Source organism: Taeniopygia guttata, chromosome 2 (genome assembly GCF_048771995.1).
Source record: "Taeniopygia guttata chromosome 2, bTaeGut7.mat, whole genome shotgun sequence".
Taxonomy (NCBI): domain Eukaryota; kingdom Metazoa; phylum Chordata; class Aves; order Passeriformes; family Estrildidae; genus Taeniopygia; species Taeniopygia guttata.
Genome location: NC_133026.1, coordinates 47,328,074 through 47,344,310, shown reverse-complemented (window position 1 = coordinate 47,344,310; position 16,237 = coordinate 47,328,074). Strand labels below are relative to the sequence as shown.

Here is a 16,237-nt window from a genome sequence, read left to right as displayed (position 1 = left end):
TCTGGCAGATCAAAGGCATAGGATCCAAATGAGTGTGGAAATCAGCAGAGAATGGGCTTCCTAAGTTTTCAAGAAGAGAAATTTTTTTTTGTTTTCTCTATGGGATACCACAGCTTAGCTTCCTTTTGATGATGATTGCTGGAACATACTGCCAGACAGAATGATTTCTGGTATTACCCAATTTGCACAGCAGTGCAAAATTATGGTTCTGACAAACTTCATATTTTGTAAATCCTCTACACATTCGGTTATTTCTTTTTAATCTTGCTAGGCTTGCTGTCGAGTTGATGTTTAAACCTGTCTTTTATGTATTCTTAATGAATCTAAGTGAGGATATAACTGATGAATTCAGACATCTGTGAATCCATGTGATGATGTATGAAATTAAACTTTAAATATTATGTGCATATGTTTTCTGCCTAGTTCTTGACATGTTGAACTCTTATCAAAGTAAGATGGAGAAAATGGATTTTCTGAAGGATATGTAAGATTATTTCTAGATGTATTGTAGGTCTCTGCACTCCTGGGCAAAGGTGAAGTTGTATCTTTGGGTGTTCCCTAGTCATGAGTTAGTGTTCCAAAAATTCTGATAATAATTTAGTAATCAAATTATATGAAATTTAGAACAAGAATATAGTGCTGATCATTATTAGTTTCACTCATTGGCATTGATCTCTGCTTTTTATTGTTGTTTAGAAATGTTCTAGCTTTCTTGTGTTGCCCTAAACAATAGTGCTAGAGAAGTATACCAGCATAGGATCAAGAAACAAAAGGTGACAGACCCTAAAATAAGCTTCACAGGGCTCCTATGATGAAAGAGCATTATTTGCTGTGGAAAAATCTTGTTCATGCATTATAGCAAGTGTTATTTTTAGAATGAATAAAGTAATATAAAAACAAGCAACTTGCCTGAGTCATACACTGATGTAGCAGGGAGATGTCTACAACAAAGATATAACTCCCATTCTTTGTTAAAAGAAAAAGGGTTTTTTTTTCTGGGGCACACTAGATTCTGACCTGGGCTTGTCTGTGAGTGATGTCCTCTTCAAATGCCTTGCAGAAACATCTTGTGAGACTCTGTTTCAGAGGAAGGAGGATGGTCTTTGATTGAATTTTACAAGTGCCTACTTTCTCTCCCAAGGGAACTAAAGGAGAAGATTCAACCAGAGATCTTAGAACTGATCAAGCAGCAACGTCTCAATCGACTTGTAGAGGGCACCTGCTTTAGGAAACTCAACAGTCGACGTCGGCAAGGTACAGCTCAGACTCCCTAGTCTGGCTTTATATTGTCACTTTGGTCTGTAAGTTGAGCTGAGGAATTCTGTTTTCATTGGCAGGATCCTTGGTTGTAGTGCTGTCTTGACTGCTTTTACCAGGAGGCATCTGAAAGCATCTCCGAGTTATAAATTTTTGGGATTTCCTGTTTCTCTGAAACCGCTTGCAGCTTTATCACACAGATGATCTGGAACAAGTACAGCCTTAGCCAAAATCTCAAGCAGCAGTCTCACATTCTGAAATTAGTATTTTGATTTCTGCCTGAATGTCCAGACGTCTTGTTCATCTCAAAACAATGTCTTTGCAGGAATAGCACATGAAACTTGAATTTTGATCTCCCAGTCTTTGATCACTTTATATATGCAACAAGTTCATTCTGCACCCTTCCCTCTAGTACTGCCTGTCCTTTGGTTTAGTCTTACCCGTCCTTTGGTTTAGTCTTATATTGCTATATGATTTTATTATGGTATTTAAACATGCTTTTAAAAAGCATTTATTTCAGTAATTCATGTACCTTCATATGAATACTTGATTGATATAGGAAGATTGCTTTCCCAATTCTGTGAGTCATTGCTTATTCTATACAGTAAAATTCCCTATGGTTCTTTTCCCTCAGCGTTTCTTTCTCCAGATAATGTAATGGGGATGTAGAGTAAATTCAGCAGATTAATTAGAAGTCGTATCCAAATTTCCCTTTAAACCCCTCATTTTGTGAGGATTCAGATTACTGTTTGTTTTCCTTTGTAAATACAGAACAAATTAGAAAGTTACAAAAGCTAAGAGTAAGAACTGACAAAGATCAATATTTGAGACCTTCAGATTAATTGGGGAAAAGTGCATTCTTCACAGAGATAAGTATCCGTGCAATGCCTCCTTCCTTAAAAACAAGGAGGCAATTTTCTTAATGTGTGGAGGTTATTTGTTACCTCTCTGTCATGCATACAAACACCTATGAAGCTCACTGCACAGAAAGATAGTCAATATTCCACTCTGAATTTCTGTACAGACTGGATAGGGAGGCATGATACATGTTTTTCTTTCATCTGTGTACTCATGAAGTGAAAATAGGTAAAATAACATGTAGCTTGTCTGGCTACCAGTAGTGAGAGTTTTTTATTTTATTCCTCTCACAGCCTAATCCAAATGACTTAAATTCAAAAGAAGGAGCAGGATTTGTAGCAAATACTCTTCTTTTGGCTGATCTCCAAGAGGAAGATAGACTGTTTATTTTATCTTAAATTGTTGTTAGTTTATGATGTATAGGATCAAGAGCCTTAGGGAGTATAAATTCATTCAACTTATAAGAGTACAGTTGAAGCTAAGAAATAATTTTTTTTTTTTTTTTTTTTTTAAATCAATGTAATCTCGTCCTCGGTTGAGAGGTTTGCTTCCTATCATGCCTTGGAGTGAATTCTATAGGCCACGAGATTAATTGCTTTGATGTCATATTTATACAGGGCCAGAAATAATTCATGATTCTTTGGAAACAAATAAAACACGCAACCATGCCTCAAAGAACATTATCTTCACTGAAGTAGATTGTTTTTCACAGATGGAAGCTCATTTAGGAGGTCATGTTTCCACATGCCCTTGGAGAGTTGTGTATGGTTTATAATAGACTTCCTGTATTCCCTGAAACAGAAGGGTAAAATACCATTTGTGAGGGAGGCAGTAGACACAAAACCATTCAGAGGATGATGATGCATGAGGCCACCAGGACTAAATTCAGTACGGCCAACCCTGTCCTGGGGTGCATGAGGCACAACACTGGCAGCCGGGCAAGGGAGGGGATTGTCCTGGTCTGCTGTGAGCGGGGGCAGCCTCACCTTGACTCCTGTGTTTAGTTTAAGGCACCATAATATAAAAAAAAAGATATTAAGCTGTTAGAAAGCATCCAAAGGAGGGCAACAAAGATGGTGAAGGGCCTTAAGGTGAAGCCATATGGGGAGCGGCTGAGGTCCCTTGGTCTGTTCAGCCCGGAGGAGACTGGGGGGAGACCTCGTTGCAGTCTGCAACTTCCTCAAGAGGATAAGAGGAGGGGCAGACACTGATCTCTTCTCTGTGGTGCCCAGTGACAGGACCTGAGGGAATGGCCTGAAGCTGAGTCAGAGGAAGTTTAGGCTGGATATTAGAAAAAGGTTTTTCATATGGAGTGTGATCAGGCACTGGATCAGACTGAAACAGGGGTTCTCCAAGGAAGTGGTCACAGCTTCAAGAAGCATTTGGACAGTGCTCTCGGGCACATGGTTGTGACATTTGTAGATGGTCCTGTGCAGGGCCCGGAGTTGGACTTCATGATCCTTATGGATCTCTTCCAATAGCTCATCATACCCTGTGATTCTGTGACCTAACACAGTGTGATTTAATGAAGCATGCTTGGCTTGTAAGCCATTCAACTGAGATCCTTTCTTAGGTATGTACAGTGCCTGGCACAGTCCAAATAACAAATACTGACAGATCACAGGGAATGGAAGAAGCTCTCTTGGAATAAGCATTTATCCTTCAGGGTCTCCTGTTCCCCAGAGCAGCACAAACTGTAAAACCAGGACTGTCATGATGTCAAGAATTAGAAGATGAAGTAAAATGAATGGAGGATGCGAGGTTTAGCTAATGATATTAAACATTATGGCAGTCAGTCATTCAGATAATTCCTCTGAATGTCCTGATAAAAATAGTAGAGATCCCAGATTCTGAGTGTGTCTTCTGCTAGTTTTGTCCCACATCCCCATCTCCTCTCTTGCAATCCACCTCCCTGTACAAGTGCCCAGTGCTACCTCAGGGGGTTCGGTGCTCCAACTGAATCCACTCGTTATGGAGCATTACCAAGGCTCTAAAAGGGCTATGGTCCATCCAGGTTGACATGGAACTGAAAGAGACATGAAAACTGCTCTGAGGCATCACAATATGCCTGTTATGTGGCAATCTACTTGTAAGGTAGGAGTTATACTAAAGTATGTACATGCTTTTTTAAACTTTCCTATGATTGTTTTCTTCCCTTAACACAATCCTGGAATAAATGTCACGAATCTGCAGATTGTACAAGAAGAACCTGAACGTGCCCTACACAGAAGCGGAAAGCATTACATTGCCCATTTAAAGATAATTAACAGGCCTTAGCCCATGATAAAGACTCCAGAGCAAACTTCTATTAAGATTGTTGTTGGAACATGTGGTAGGACACACATGGTTAGTCACAGTAAGTTGAAAAAATTGACTCACAAAAAATGAGAAGGGAGTTTACAGCCTCTTACGGCCTTTTGAGAAGAGATTAAACACTTTCATATATACTTAGCATTGGAAAGCCTCCAATCCAACAGGTGTTTGCCTGGGGGGATGCTGAAGATTAAGCCATGAGGTGTCTATAGTCAGATCTCAGCTTTTTGTGTTTCAGCACTGGATTATCATAGCAGGATCTCTCTGTAGCTGAAATTCTGAAATATCATTGTTGTTCCAGCAGGATCCTTAACACTTCCAAAAAATACATGGCCTTTCCCTTGCAAGGTTTTCATAGGAGAACTGTAGCAGTAACTCTTGGGTTTTTGTTAAGTATCATTTGGAAATGAAACAGCAAAATCTAACCTATCCTTCTGATCACTGTTCAACAGCAGATCATCATGCTCTGCAAATCCCCACTTTATTCCTGGGCCATGAACATCTGCTGGAAGATAGATCTCTTCAGCTTTCTCCTTCCTTAGATAATTCCTAAAAGAAAAGGGAGAAGAGTAAAGCAAAAACGTGCCAAGCACTCTACACTCCCAGTAGTTATTATTTCCAGTAGAGCTAAGTAGCAGATAAAGGCATTTTATTGAGGATAATAGATACTTCTAATGCTGTCATCCAGTACATTTGTAGTGTATGCTGCTGGTTGTAGTGTATGTTACTCTTGAAAATAAATTCCCTTTTTACCTTTATAACAATTGTAGAGAAATTGCATGTTATTGAAGTGGTTTTGCAGCCAACATGAGGTTTCTCAAACAGTAAGTTTTGGAAGTAAGGGAAACCCTGGTGATACACACCATTAAATTAAAAACACCAAGGCATCATGGAAATAACCTGGAAACAGAAACCTTAACTTGAAACAGAAAATCAAGTGAAGACAGGTTTTCCATCACTTGCTAGGATAAGTAACTCACAGTTCTGAGCAACACACACTTTGACTTTTTTCTGCCAAGCTCTCTTCTGTTACTTCATCCTAGCCTCCATAGTCCCACAAAAAACCTAATATTCTGTGAACATGAGACTCACAGAGACAAGCCAGTTAACCAAATATGTCTCCAACAATGCCACGGGTCAGTTATTTGCCAGTTATTGGGAGAGCTTCCTGGCTTGACCTAGGCAGTTAAGCTGAGTTGGAGTGAAAATGTCAATACAATTTTAATAGAGAGAGAAAAACGAAAAAGAAAAAATATGCATGCCTACATGCATATATAGATAGAAAAACTACATAAATACATGTTTTTACAGATATATTTAAAAGCAGGTTCCTCTTGCTAAATCTGTGAAGATGTTTTTCTTTGAACAAAAAACTAGTAACCTTGAACGTGTCTTGGAAAAAATACATATTCTCAGGCTTCTGTTCATGCATATCTGAGCTATTTTCTCCCCAGATTCTAACAATAGAGCACTTCTGTACTAACCACAGCAGTCCTTTACCTGCAATAGTATTGTTAGAGACATATGAGTCATTGGCCATTAATGCATTTGGAAACACACTGTGTGAATGGTCAGGTGCTCTGTAGCTCATCAGCAAAATGTGCTCTGCTATTTGTTCACAATCAGCAGTTCTGTGCTCTGCTATTTGTTCACAATTTTGAATATTACTTTTTTAGCCAAATTGTAGGTGGTTTTGTTATTTTGCATTTTTTTAACCTCATCTGTAATCTTCAACAATATGCTGTGATATATTTAACACCCTGTCTGCACTAGCAAATATCTGAAAAATCAGAACAATTTCCTTGAAAACTTTCAGATTAAAAAACAGAATGAATAATTCTGTTTCCCGAAGAAGTATTTCTAGCACCCTAATGTGATTGCATCAGTGGTCAGTGAGCTTAAAGACATAAGGAGTTGCTGGGAAGTGTAAATAATGTAGTGTCTGAAAACTGTGATGAAATATCAAATCCACATCATCTCTAAAGACTGTGGCTAGTGACTGCCCTCCCTACAGCTTCTTGTTCTGAGCAGGAGGTAGGAGTAGTAATACTGGATACAAAACAGGCCACAGAGGGGACCTAGTCTTTGGGGAAAATTCTTAAGGCTGGGCCTGAAACCAAAGCAAACTCCATTCCTTCCTGAACACACAGTTGCCCTGATCCAGGTGGGCACATCCACATGGATCTGCAGGATGTGGAGTACTAGGACTAATAGAGAAGGTTGTCTGAACTTTAAAGCCTTTTGTAACACTTCAGCTCTGCAGACTTTGGTTTAAGGGTTTTGGAGGGTTTGGATAGTAGTTTTTCTTTGTTTTATAGACACCACTTTTGCGTCATAGTAGAAAAGAGCTTTTTCTTCTGCTTTTTTTTTTTTTCTTTATCAATTTAGAGCTCAAAGTAAATACTGGCTACTTCCCATGTGCTGTTCTACAATTCAGACTTCTTCACTTTTTTTCCCGGTGGAAGCAATTTCATATAATTTTTTGTTTTGACTGCAGGATCATTCTATACATTATTTTTCCAATATAGTTGTGTTCAGCACTTGCACTACAGTAAAATAGCTGCATCCAGTTTCAAACTGTTCCCCTCCAAGGCACTGAAATCTCATGTGAGTGAGATATTTCCTGATACAATGTTTGTAGCATCATGTACAGCTGAAGCGAAAACTGGGATGGGTAAGGCTGAGGTGGCTGTAGAAACAAGGGTTCCTTCTCCTAGCAGCATGCTAACACCCTCCTCAGCCTGGCTGGTTCAGTCATTTAGTGGCTGTGGTTGAGGAAACCTTGTTAGTTCCATTTGTAGCTTTCATTTAAGGGCTTTCCCCTTGACAGCAAGGCTGTGGCAGAGCAGATATTAGTGAGCCCACAGGAGCATTGTGCTAGACATGCTTCAAGCTACAGTCTGTGGCCATTAGTTTTTCAGTAACCTTGGGTTATGGGGAATTGCTGAAAAAGCTCTTCAAATGTTCAGAGCTTGGGTTTCTTCCCATTAAGCCACCCCTTCCCAAAACAAAATAAGATATTTTCATGGAGGGGTGTTCCCTGTGGGTCTCAGATTCAGTCAAAGAAAGAAACTGAGAGTTTCTAGCGAGGCAGAAGCCTGGGAAAGAGTTGGAAAAGAATGTAAATAATTCTTTATCTTTCTTGTTATTCACATTGTTTATAGTTAAGTCCTATCACTGTACGTCAAGCACTTTTCACCAATGGTGTGGGTTGTTTTCACTTCAGAACCAATGGAGCTGGTCTTCACGAAGCTCTGTATAAAAGAACGGTTGTATTTTGAATAAATAAAGAGTAAAATATATATATATATATATAGATATATAAATAAAGAGTAAAACCGGGGTTTTACTCTCAGCAGCCTTCTGATCAGTCTCTTCATTCCTGTCCTGCCTCGACAGCGACAGTTCCCATCTTTTATTATTGAAGTATGGTGTTGAAAGAGCCAAGGTTGCCAAAATACTAGTCCCTAGGAGATAGAAGAGCCAAACCCTTGCTAACACCAGCCCCATGTGTGATAAACTGAAAGGAAGCCATAGGGTTTTTCGGGTTTTTTTTCTGGTTAGAACATCTTTTTGCCCAGGTCATTGAGAAGGCAGTGAAACTATGTCCATTTCTACTAAGAAAAAAACCTACTGTTTTCATTTTAGAGTTGAAAGTTGTATAACTTTGTACAGCCCAATAAACAATGAGGTTGCATTTAAAGCTAGCTGTGAAAGCCTCCTGCTGCAGTTTACTGGAGGCTTTTCTTTAGGCATAGTGGTCAACCATCAGATTCAATGGGGTGTATTATTTAAGCATCAGGCTTTGCTAAGGTTGTGGTAGAGTTCCTTGTAAAAGGTATGAATCTAGAAAATTTTCACATACATCCTTCTGAGATACACAAACTGCCTAATAAGTTGTTTGTGTGCTCTTCAGATGAGTCTATTGAATGAGGGCTCCTACTTGCTCTAGTTTCAATTCCCTGCAAAGGTTTTGCAGATGGGGTCTTCTTCTCAATCCCATACTGTGCCATACAGTATGTTCTGAGGCTTATAGTCCAGGGATGCTTATATTTCAGCAGCTCTTGTATGCATCACAGGAGCATAATCTCAGCCTCTCTACCATCAGTCTTTCAGTGTTGTACATGCCTGTAAGGTTGATAGCCAGAATCTCTCCCATGGCCATTTTGAGCCTTTGCCAGAGGTTTGTAAGGTTTTTGGAAACCTTTCTGTAGAAGGGGCTGCACACTCAGAAAGTAGTTAGAAGGGCAAACCATTTTATCCACTGGGGTAAAGAAATTTAAAAGGACATGTGAAAGTCAATTTTTGTCATTTAATTGCCTGTGTTTTACTGCACTGTATTTTAAATGACTTGCCAGGGGCCTGGAGTGTCCTTCAGAACACAGCTGGGTCCATGAGGCCAGTGTTTTACTGAGAGAGCGGAGAAGCCCTTCCTCTGCTAACAGCCCAAATGAGCTCACGTGTGCTGGTTCTCCTGCTCCTCCAGTGTTTTATCCAAAAGGAGGCTCCCCGCGACTGCAGCGCCGCAGGGCTATGTCAGTGCTACTGTTTCCCCTAAATTGTCCCTCAGGCTGCTGCTTAGCACAGCATCAGCACTGCCAGTATGAGAGCAGCACAAATCCACAGAAGCCCTCTGCCCCGCTCCACTGTCATTTTAACATCCAGCTTTGCTCTGAGCTTTTGGAGATTTAGTTTGGATGTAACAAGACTGTATTTTTGACAGCTTAACATTATGTGATCTACTTATTAAATGGAACGTGCTCTGATGCTCTGACAAGGAAGGGTAACCTCTTTCTTGCCATTTCAGAAAGGGAATTGGCAAGCACTATCCTTGCATGCTAGGCAACATGGTGGCCTGGTTCTGCAAAGGTGATGTTCTTCACAGGAGCAGATTTTAACAAATGTTGTTTGGGGGAATTACGTCCTCCGAAGCACAAGTTGTCAGGAGATGTAAATGTGTGTCTCTTAGGAAGGACTAAAATGCAAACTGGGGTGTGAACTGCATGGTCACACATATATTTGTGACCATCCAAGGCACTGAGTTATCTGCAGGACAGGAGATTTAACGTCTGCTTTTTAAGTCCTTGCATGTTTATTAGGTCCAGTCTCTCCATAAATATGGGGGTGTACTCCCATGTCTATAAAAAAAAGACATGAGTCATAATTTTCATAAAGTATGGGATATTTCAAATTTATCAGTTTTTGGGTGTCCCACACAAGACAGCTGGTAGGGCTTGATTTTCACAAAGTGGGTGCTAAAAATGAATCTTTTATGGGTAAATTAAAGTTATCCACGCAAAGTAGTTACTTTGCCAGTCTTCTGGCCATGAGGGTATATAATATCTGATAAAACTAAGTCATTTTTTTCTCAGTGGTATATTTTTTTTAAGCCAGTGACTATGTCAATAACAAAACCCCTGTAGATTAATGCCAGCTTCATTTAATCAAGTAAAATTACTGAGCAAAGTCCCTACCCTTCTTATATATATACCCCACACATTTCTTCTTCTGAAAGAAAAGACAGCCTTTCCCTGTAGCACCTTGTTTTAGTCCTCCTCTGCTGTTGGTAAGGCTGATGAATATATGTCAGTGACCTTGTTTAATGTGTTTATTTCAACAGACAAATTTTGGTATTGTCGACTTTCACCTAATCACAAGGTCTTGCACTACGGAGACTTGGAAGAAAGTCCACAGGGAGAAGTCCCTCATGATTCCTTGCAAGATAAGTGTAAGTCATGCACAAAGATTGTGACTTCTGCTTCTTTTATGCTAGTTCTTCTTTATAACTTGTTTCTCTTAACGTGGGACATTATGCACAGCTCTCTTTATGAAGATAAAGAGCAGGGGACATTTCTTTCTGCATTCAAACACTACTCTCCTGGGTTCGGCAAGTGTGTGTGGGGACTGCATTAAACTTTTCAATGAGTTTATAATTGCATTCAGCTTGGAAACATCATGTCTTTCCTAGGGAGGAACACTGTTTATTTTCATTGCTCATCTAACTGCAGATGTCAAATAAAATACTTGGACATATTCAGAAGGACTGCCTGTCCTTGGAAACAGGCAGTCTAGTGACTGGAGGAGGATAAGTGCAGAGGTCTTTTTAGTTATTGTGAGGAATGGACTTAAAGGTGACAGGTCACTGTGAAGAGCATTGAGAGGACCTCAGTGTGTCTGTGTAGCCAAATGGGAGACGACACGTCTCTGTGGCAGCTCCTACCAGGGGATTTATTTGGATTCTTCTTATGGTTAAAAGTCATTTTGGGGAGTTTCAGAACCATCACACTCTAGTGATTTCTCCTTTGTTCTTCAACACAGGTTATAGGGGTTTAACCTGTAATCCAGGGAAGCTTTTTTATGATAGTGGAAATAATGAGTATAGTTCTCTCACTGGGAGGTGACTTCAAGAAATCCAGCATTGAGTAAGGAATAATTCCTTTTTGTTCTTTTCTGAAAATCATTGGCATTATCAAATTATACGCCTATACAGGTATTTCAGCTGGTAGTTCCACTTCTTTCATGGAATGGCAGAAAGACTAATTTTTCGGAAGTTTGAAATTTTTCCAGCCTGAAAACTGGGGAATGATGTGAAATTTCCTCCCCTAACCTGTCTCCAGGCAGCACCTTTTAAAAGGTCCAAGTGCTCCCAGATGCAGTCTGAGAGAGAAAGAAGAAAAGCCTGTGTGATGCTGGGAGCCCTGACAGTTTGCAGTCATAGTCTCTTGTTTTCCTTGCCTTACAGATTGCCTCAAGGATGTTCCACAGTCTTACTGCAGTCTTGGCAGAATGTAGGACAGGCCTTCACATTGCTGCATTGGCACAGAAAGAGACAGTTTTTGTGGACAAGGCTTAGAGAAATAGCCACAGAATGTTACAGTGTCAGAGTGACAGAAGAATGAAAGTCACACTTGAACTGCAGGCACATTTACAAGGGCAGCAGTTCCCAGATTTGTTTGCTTGGAGCATGCTTCCATGCACAAACCCCTGACCCTGACTGTGAGTGTCATCTGGCACTTGCATTTTCTGTACGCTCTTGAACCTACTCAGGAATGTCAGGATCCCATGGTGGCATGGGTCCCATGAAGGCTTCTACTTTAGAAACCATTGGGCCAGAGCCACACGGTTACCTCAGCGTGGCTACTAGCATAGTAGATACCAATGCAGTTTCAGAAGGAGGTAGTTATTGCATCAGTTTTTCAGGTTTTCAGGCTATGAATGAGACAAGGTCTACCCATGTTAGATGGAGTTTCATTAAACAAAGTTGAAAATATTGCAAGTCACAAGATTATAAAGTGACACTATTGTTTGAAACATATCAGACCAAACTGGCTTGGGCATTTTACAGAATACTTTTCATAAATATTCTGGTTTTCTCTGGACAGATTATTGATTTTTGAATTCTTAAAGTTTGAATATGATGATCAACTTCTCAGCATTTGGAGCCAGATCCATAGATAAAAGAGAATAGGTGGGCAAGAAAATGGAACCAAGAGAAGTAGCATCAAGCATTTAGTGTGTTCCTTGCCAAGTCTGAATAATTAGTCTCATTCCCTAAAAATAATTTTTTTAATGGATTCTTAATCTTTTCACTTCCGTGAGTGTCACCCCTCTCTTCAGGCTGGCAGAGTTAACAAGCCATGCAGACTCCAGCTGGGATAGAAAACAGCTGCCCTCCTTCTCAAGGCTTTATCCATTTGTTGAGCACATCACATCTGTGCTTACGCCTTCCAGCATCTTGTAGTCAACTTTTGATACCTCCTGAAGTCTTTGATTCTATTTTTCTAAAGCAAGGCATAAGCAATTTCCAGATAAATAAAGATTAGGATGTCACATCAGTCTGTGCTCTCCCATAGTAACTGTATTCCAGATCACACAGATCAAGAGTATGAAACCTGGAGAAAAGCCTTCTTGGTTGAGAGGTCTGACCTCAGAAAACCTTATCTTATGCAAACAGAGAAATTGTTTTTCTGAGCTTCTTCAAAAAACGGCAAGAACTCTTTTCTTAAGAAGACCTTTCTACCATAGTTGCAGTAGAATATCTCCTTAATTTCCCAGTGTATTCTAGCTCACTCTCTCCTCTCAAAAAAAGTATCTCTTCTTCTCCAAAGCAGTACTGTCAGAGGCATAAAAAGTCAGCAGACCCACAGCATAAAATTCTGAGACTAAAGGCAGAAGTTGAGTGGTGAAGAGTCAAATGATTTCCTTTCATTTCAGTTTTCCATGCAAAGCAAATACTTTAAGAATGTCTTTTACATCCTATGTTATCCTTTCGGTGTAGTGCTGAGGTAATCTGTCATAAAATATATGGTGCTGTTGGGCCCAACAGAAAAGTAAATTAATTTCTTCTCTTCACTATTTCCATTAGAGTTTCTAAAGAACTGGGCAGTAACAGGTTTTCATATTACTATCCTGTTCTATATATAAGATACTTTTCTGCAGCCACAAGGATAATGGATTATTTCTAGATCGTAGAAGCTGTCACTCAGGGACCGTATTGTATTGTAGAGCACATAGCTTCTCCATAATGTAATTACCTTTGGAAAATTGACTTCCGCTTGAAACTCAGAGAAATTTATCTTTACGCTTTAGTGACTTCACTCTGTGACTCTGAGTGACAGCAGATTCCAATATTTTTTCTTACCTTTCTTTTCCCCCACGTCATTTCTGATCACTTCACATTTTGAAGCAATTGGAATGGCTCGTTATAAGCCTTAGCATTCCTTATTCCTGCTAGTGCAAAAAGCAACTAAACTGCTGATGGGAGTGAAATAGAAAACTATTTTTAAAAATTTCCTACAGAAATTTTCCTTCTTCTAAAAGAAGGAAAAGAGCACTGAGTGAAGCGTCCAACTTGCCCAGCATCCTCTCTCCAGCAGAGACTTTACCTGGATGCCTAGGAAAGAGCAACAGCAGAGCAGGCACATTATATTAACAAGGAAGAAAACTATACGATTTTGAGATGCATGAGTACATATCCTGTCCAGGCACAGGTAGACATTTATATGAAACACTCTCACCCAAGGTAGTCTAAATAGCCAAGAAAAAGCATTTTCAGACTTTTATCCAGATGCCTGAAATTTTGTCAAGATTCACTGGTTCCTGTGTTAGTTATTTTCTTCCAGTTTTCTTTCTTACAAAAGGCTGGAAATGGCAAAGGACATGGCAATTTTAACACATTAGTCTTGCTTCTTTTTAGACTCTGTAGCTTTTACATACCTTGCTTCTAACTAATTTTCTGCGGTTTGATTTTCTTTCTTTTTAATGCAGTGCCAGTGGCAGATATAAAAGCTGTTGTGACTGGGAAAGACTGCCCACATATGAAGGAGAAAGGAGCTCTTAAACAAAACAAGGTATGATTCTCAAATTGTTATGAACACATAATGTGCAGAATACAAAGTTTGTCAAATCGACCTTCCCTGAAATAATACAGGTATTTTTCTTTCCAGCCTGCAACATTTCCATGTATGTATACCTTTTGTTTCCACCTCAGACCATTTGAATTAAGTTATTGGGACAGCTTAGCCTTCTTTACTCATATTTTATGGCAGATGTGCATTGAGATACACCCGGGGCACAACTGGAATTGTCTTTAGTAGTGATGTTTTCTATCTCTAAAGCAAAGCAGCCAATGGCTCCTGGTGCCTACTCCTATATTGTGTCTGATAAATAACTAGTTTTTTCCAGCTGTGTTCTCTGATGAACCCACATTCAGTGAACACATGCCAAAATTGCAATTAATGTCCAGCTGATGATACCTGCAGGTCCAGTCAGGTAGAAAAACCACTGCCAACAAAAGGCTGTAAGGTAAATCCTGGGCAATTAAGGAGGCGTATAAGGATGTGCTTAGCAGTTCATTTGGGAAAAAATGTGTAGGAGACAGTATTCAGTTTAAATTAGATTTATACTACCTTTCAGAGCAAGAACTGTAAGCTGACAGTAGTACTAAAATTGTGCAATGCCGGAATCTTGCAGAGTTTCTGTTAGTAAGAATTGTCACCACATCAAAAAGAAATGGAGTTACTAGTAACGTCTGGCATCATTAGTGGTAAATACCATATTCTATGAAGTATGTTAATACATTTTCTATCAGGTTGTCTCTCTCACCTTACAAGAAGCAATGAGACTCTAATGGTGTTCAGTCTGACCTAGAAGAGCACCCTGAGAGGTCTGGGAGCCAGATCACAGGTTTTGAATCAGAATTTCTAATTACCTGAAATTGAGAAATTTTTGGGTCAGACAAGGAGATTTTGATGGACAAAATAATGAAGTTAAGAGTTCCTGCTTCAACACTTTAGATAAAATTGAAAAAGCCATTCTGAAGGGAGCCATAAAAATTGAGAAGGTCCTGTCAAAGCTACATCACACAACTAGTTGCACCTTCACAGCTTCAACTTCTCTTTCCTTAACTGTGCACAGGTGGGCAAAGCACCCTGAGTATTTTTGTATTTTTTGCTCTCCTTTCAACATTGGCTTTACATGATAGGAGAGGAAAAAATAATATCCCAGGAGTATTTTTCCTTGTTGATTTTCTGAATCAGGACACAAACACACACACAGGAGTACAATAGATTACGTATAACTCCTACCTCATGTTACATCTGAACCATCAACACATTTGGCTGGGACATTTATATGATGCATATAAAATATTTTTAGTTTTTCCTTGCCTTAGCACTCATATGTCCACACAAAAGGGAAAGATAGAAAGCAGTGGGTGGCAGTGATGGAAATGTGTCATCGTTATGGCGCAGTAATGTCTAGATAGTATTTAATGCTAAATAGGAATGCTGCAGATCAGTTTGTCCTCAGCTCTCAGCATTGCCCCATTTCCTTAGGTAAAATTGCTTTGGACTGGTATAAAATTTCTGGCTGAGAATGTGAAGATCTGTAATTCATAGGTAGGAATTCATGGCTGCATTCTTGGCTGGAGGCATTCTATTTGTGACCCAATGGCAATTTTGATGGTTTTACTGTTTCTGATGTGGTGCAGGGGTTTTGTGGTGCAGGGGTTTGGTGGGTTTGGGTTTTTTTTTTAATTTCCTCAATTCCTTATTTCTTCCCCTGAGAAGCACATGGGAATTTTTGAATTAATCTGTCATCTCAATCAAACTGTCAGGCACAATATTGCAACTATTTAACTGACATAGGAGTAACATGTTGTTTGCAGCATATCAAGTTATATATGGGTTAGGCAATTAAAATTTATAAAAAGGCAGACAGAGAATGCAGCTGAATTTGGTGTATAAAACCTTTCACTTTCTGAAATTTCACAATCAGTGTGAATCAGTATTTTTAAGAGGACTTTTCATTCTGAGCTTTCTTTGTACATATATAATGTCCACCTCAATTTTATTCATTGGCAGAAATGAAAATTGAATGGCAGAATGCCATGCTGTGAGCATAGCTGGAATTGGCAAAATGTCCATAACAAAGGCTTCATCATCTCTTCATTTGCCAGCACATGGCCATTGTTCTTTCAGCAGTATAATTTAGAAAGAAATAAGAGTTAAACTGAATTGAAATTTGCATGCATATGAAGCTGGAAAGATGTGATAGGACCAGGTCTGAATACATTGTTGTTTGTCTTGCTTGTGTTTTTAAATTAGATTTAATTTTTAAATCCTTATTTCTGTCTCCCAAGTAGTACCAATGTTTTTCAAGGAAATTAAATTCATCAGATTTTGCAGCCTTCAAAATAAAGCATGACAGAAGAATTAGAAAAAAAAAAAACATGGCCAGATATTTTGAAGTGTTTTCCTATCACCCTTTATCTGCTGATGTGGCAAGTTTCAGGCTTTGTGCCATTTTA

At 39.3% G+C, this 16,237-nt stretch overlaps 1 protein-coding gene across 8 annotated transcripts in view; it reads left to right on the top strand.

Annotated features, from left to right (window-relative positions):
- ELMO1 (engulfment and cell motility 1) overlaps nucleotides 1-16,237 on the top strand; it is a 301,680-nt gene that overhangs the window by 276,753 nt on the left and 8,690 nt on the right. For 7 of the 8 annotated variants that reach the window (XM_072925847.1, XM_030265190.4, XM_030265189.4 and 4 more), the window contains 3 exons: nucleotides 1,142-1,254; nucleotides 10,049-10,156; nucleotides 13,696-13,778. In XM_072925847.1, the coding sequence (XP_072781948.1) occupies nucleotides 1,142-1,254; nucleotides 10,049-10,156; nucleotides 13,696-13,778 (304 nt within the window). The remainder of the gene's footprint in view (nucleotides 1-1,141; nucleotides 1,255-10,048; nucleotides 10,157-13,695; nucleotides 13,779-16,237) is intronic. The other variant, XM_072925846.1, reaches the window with a different exon arrangement.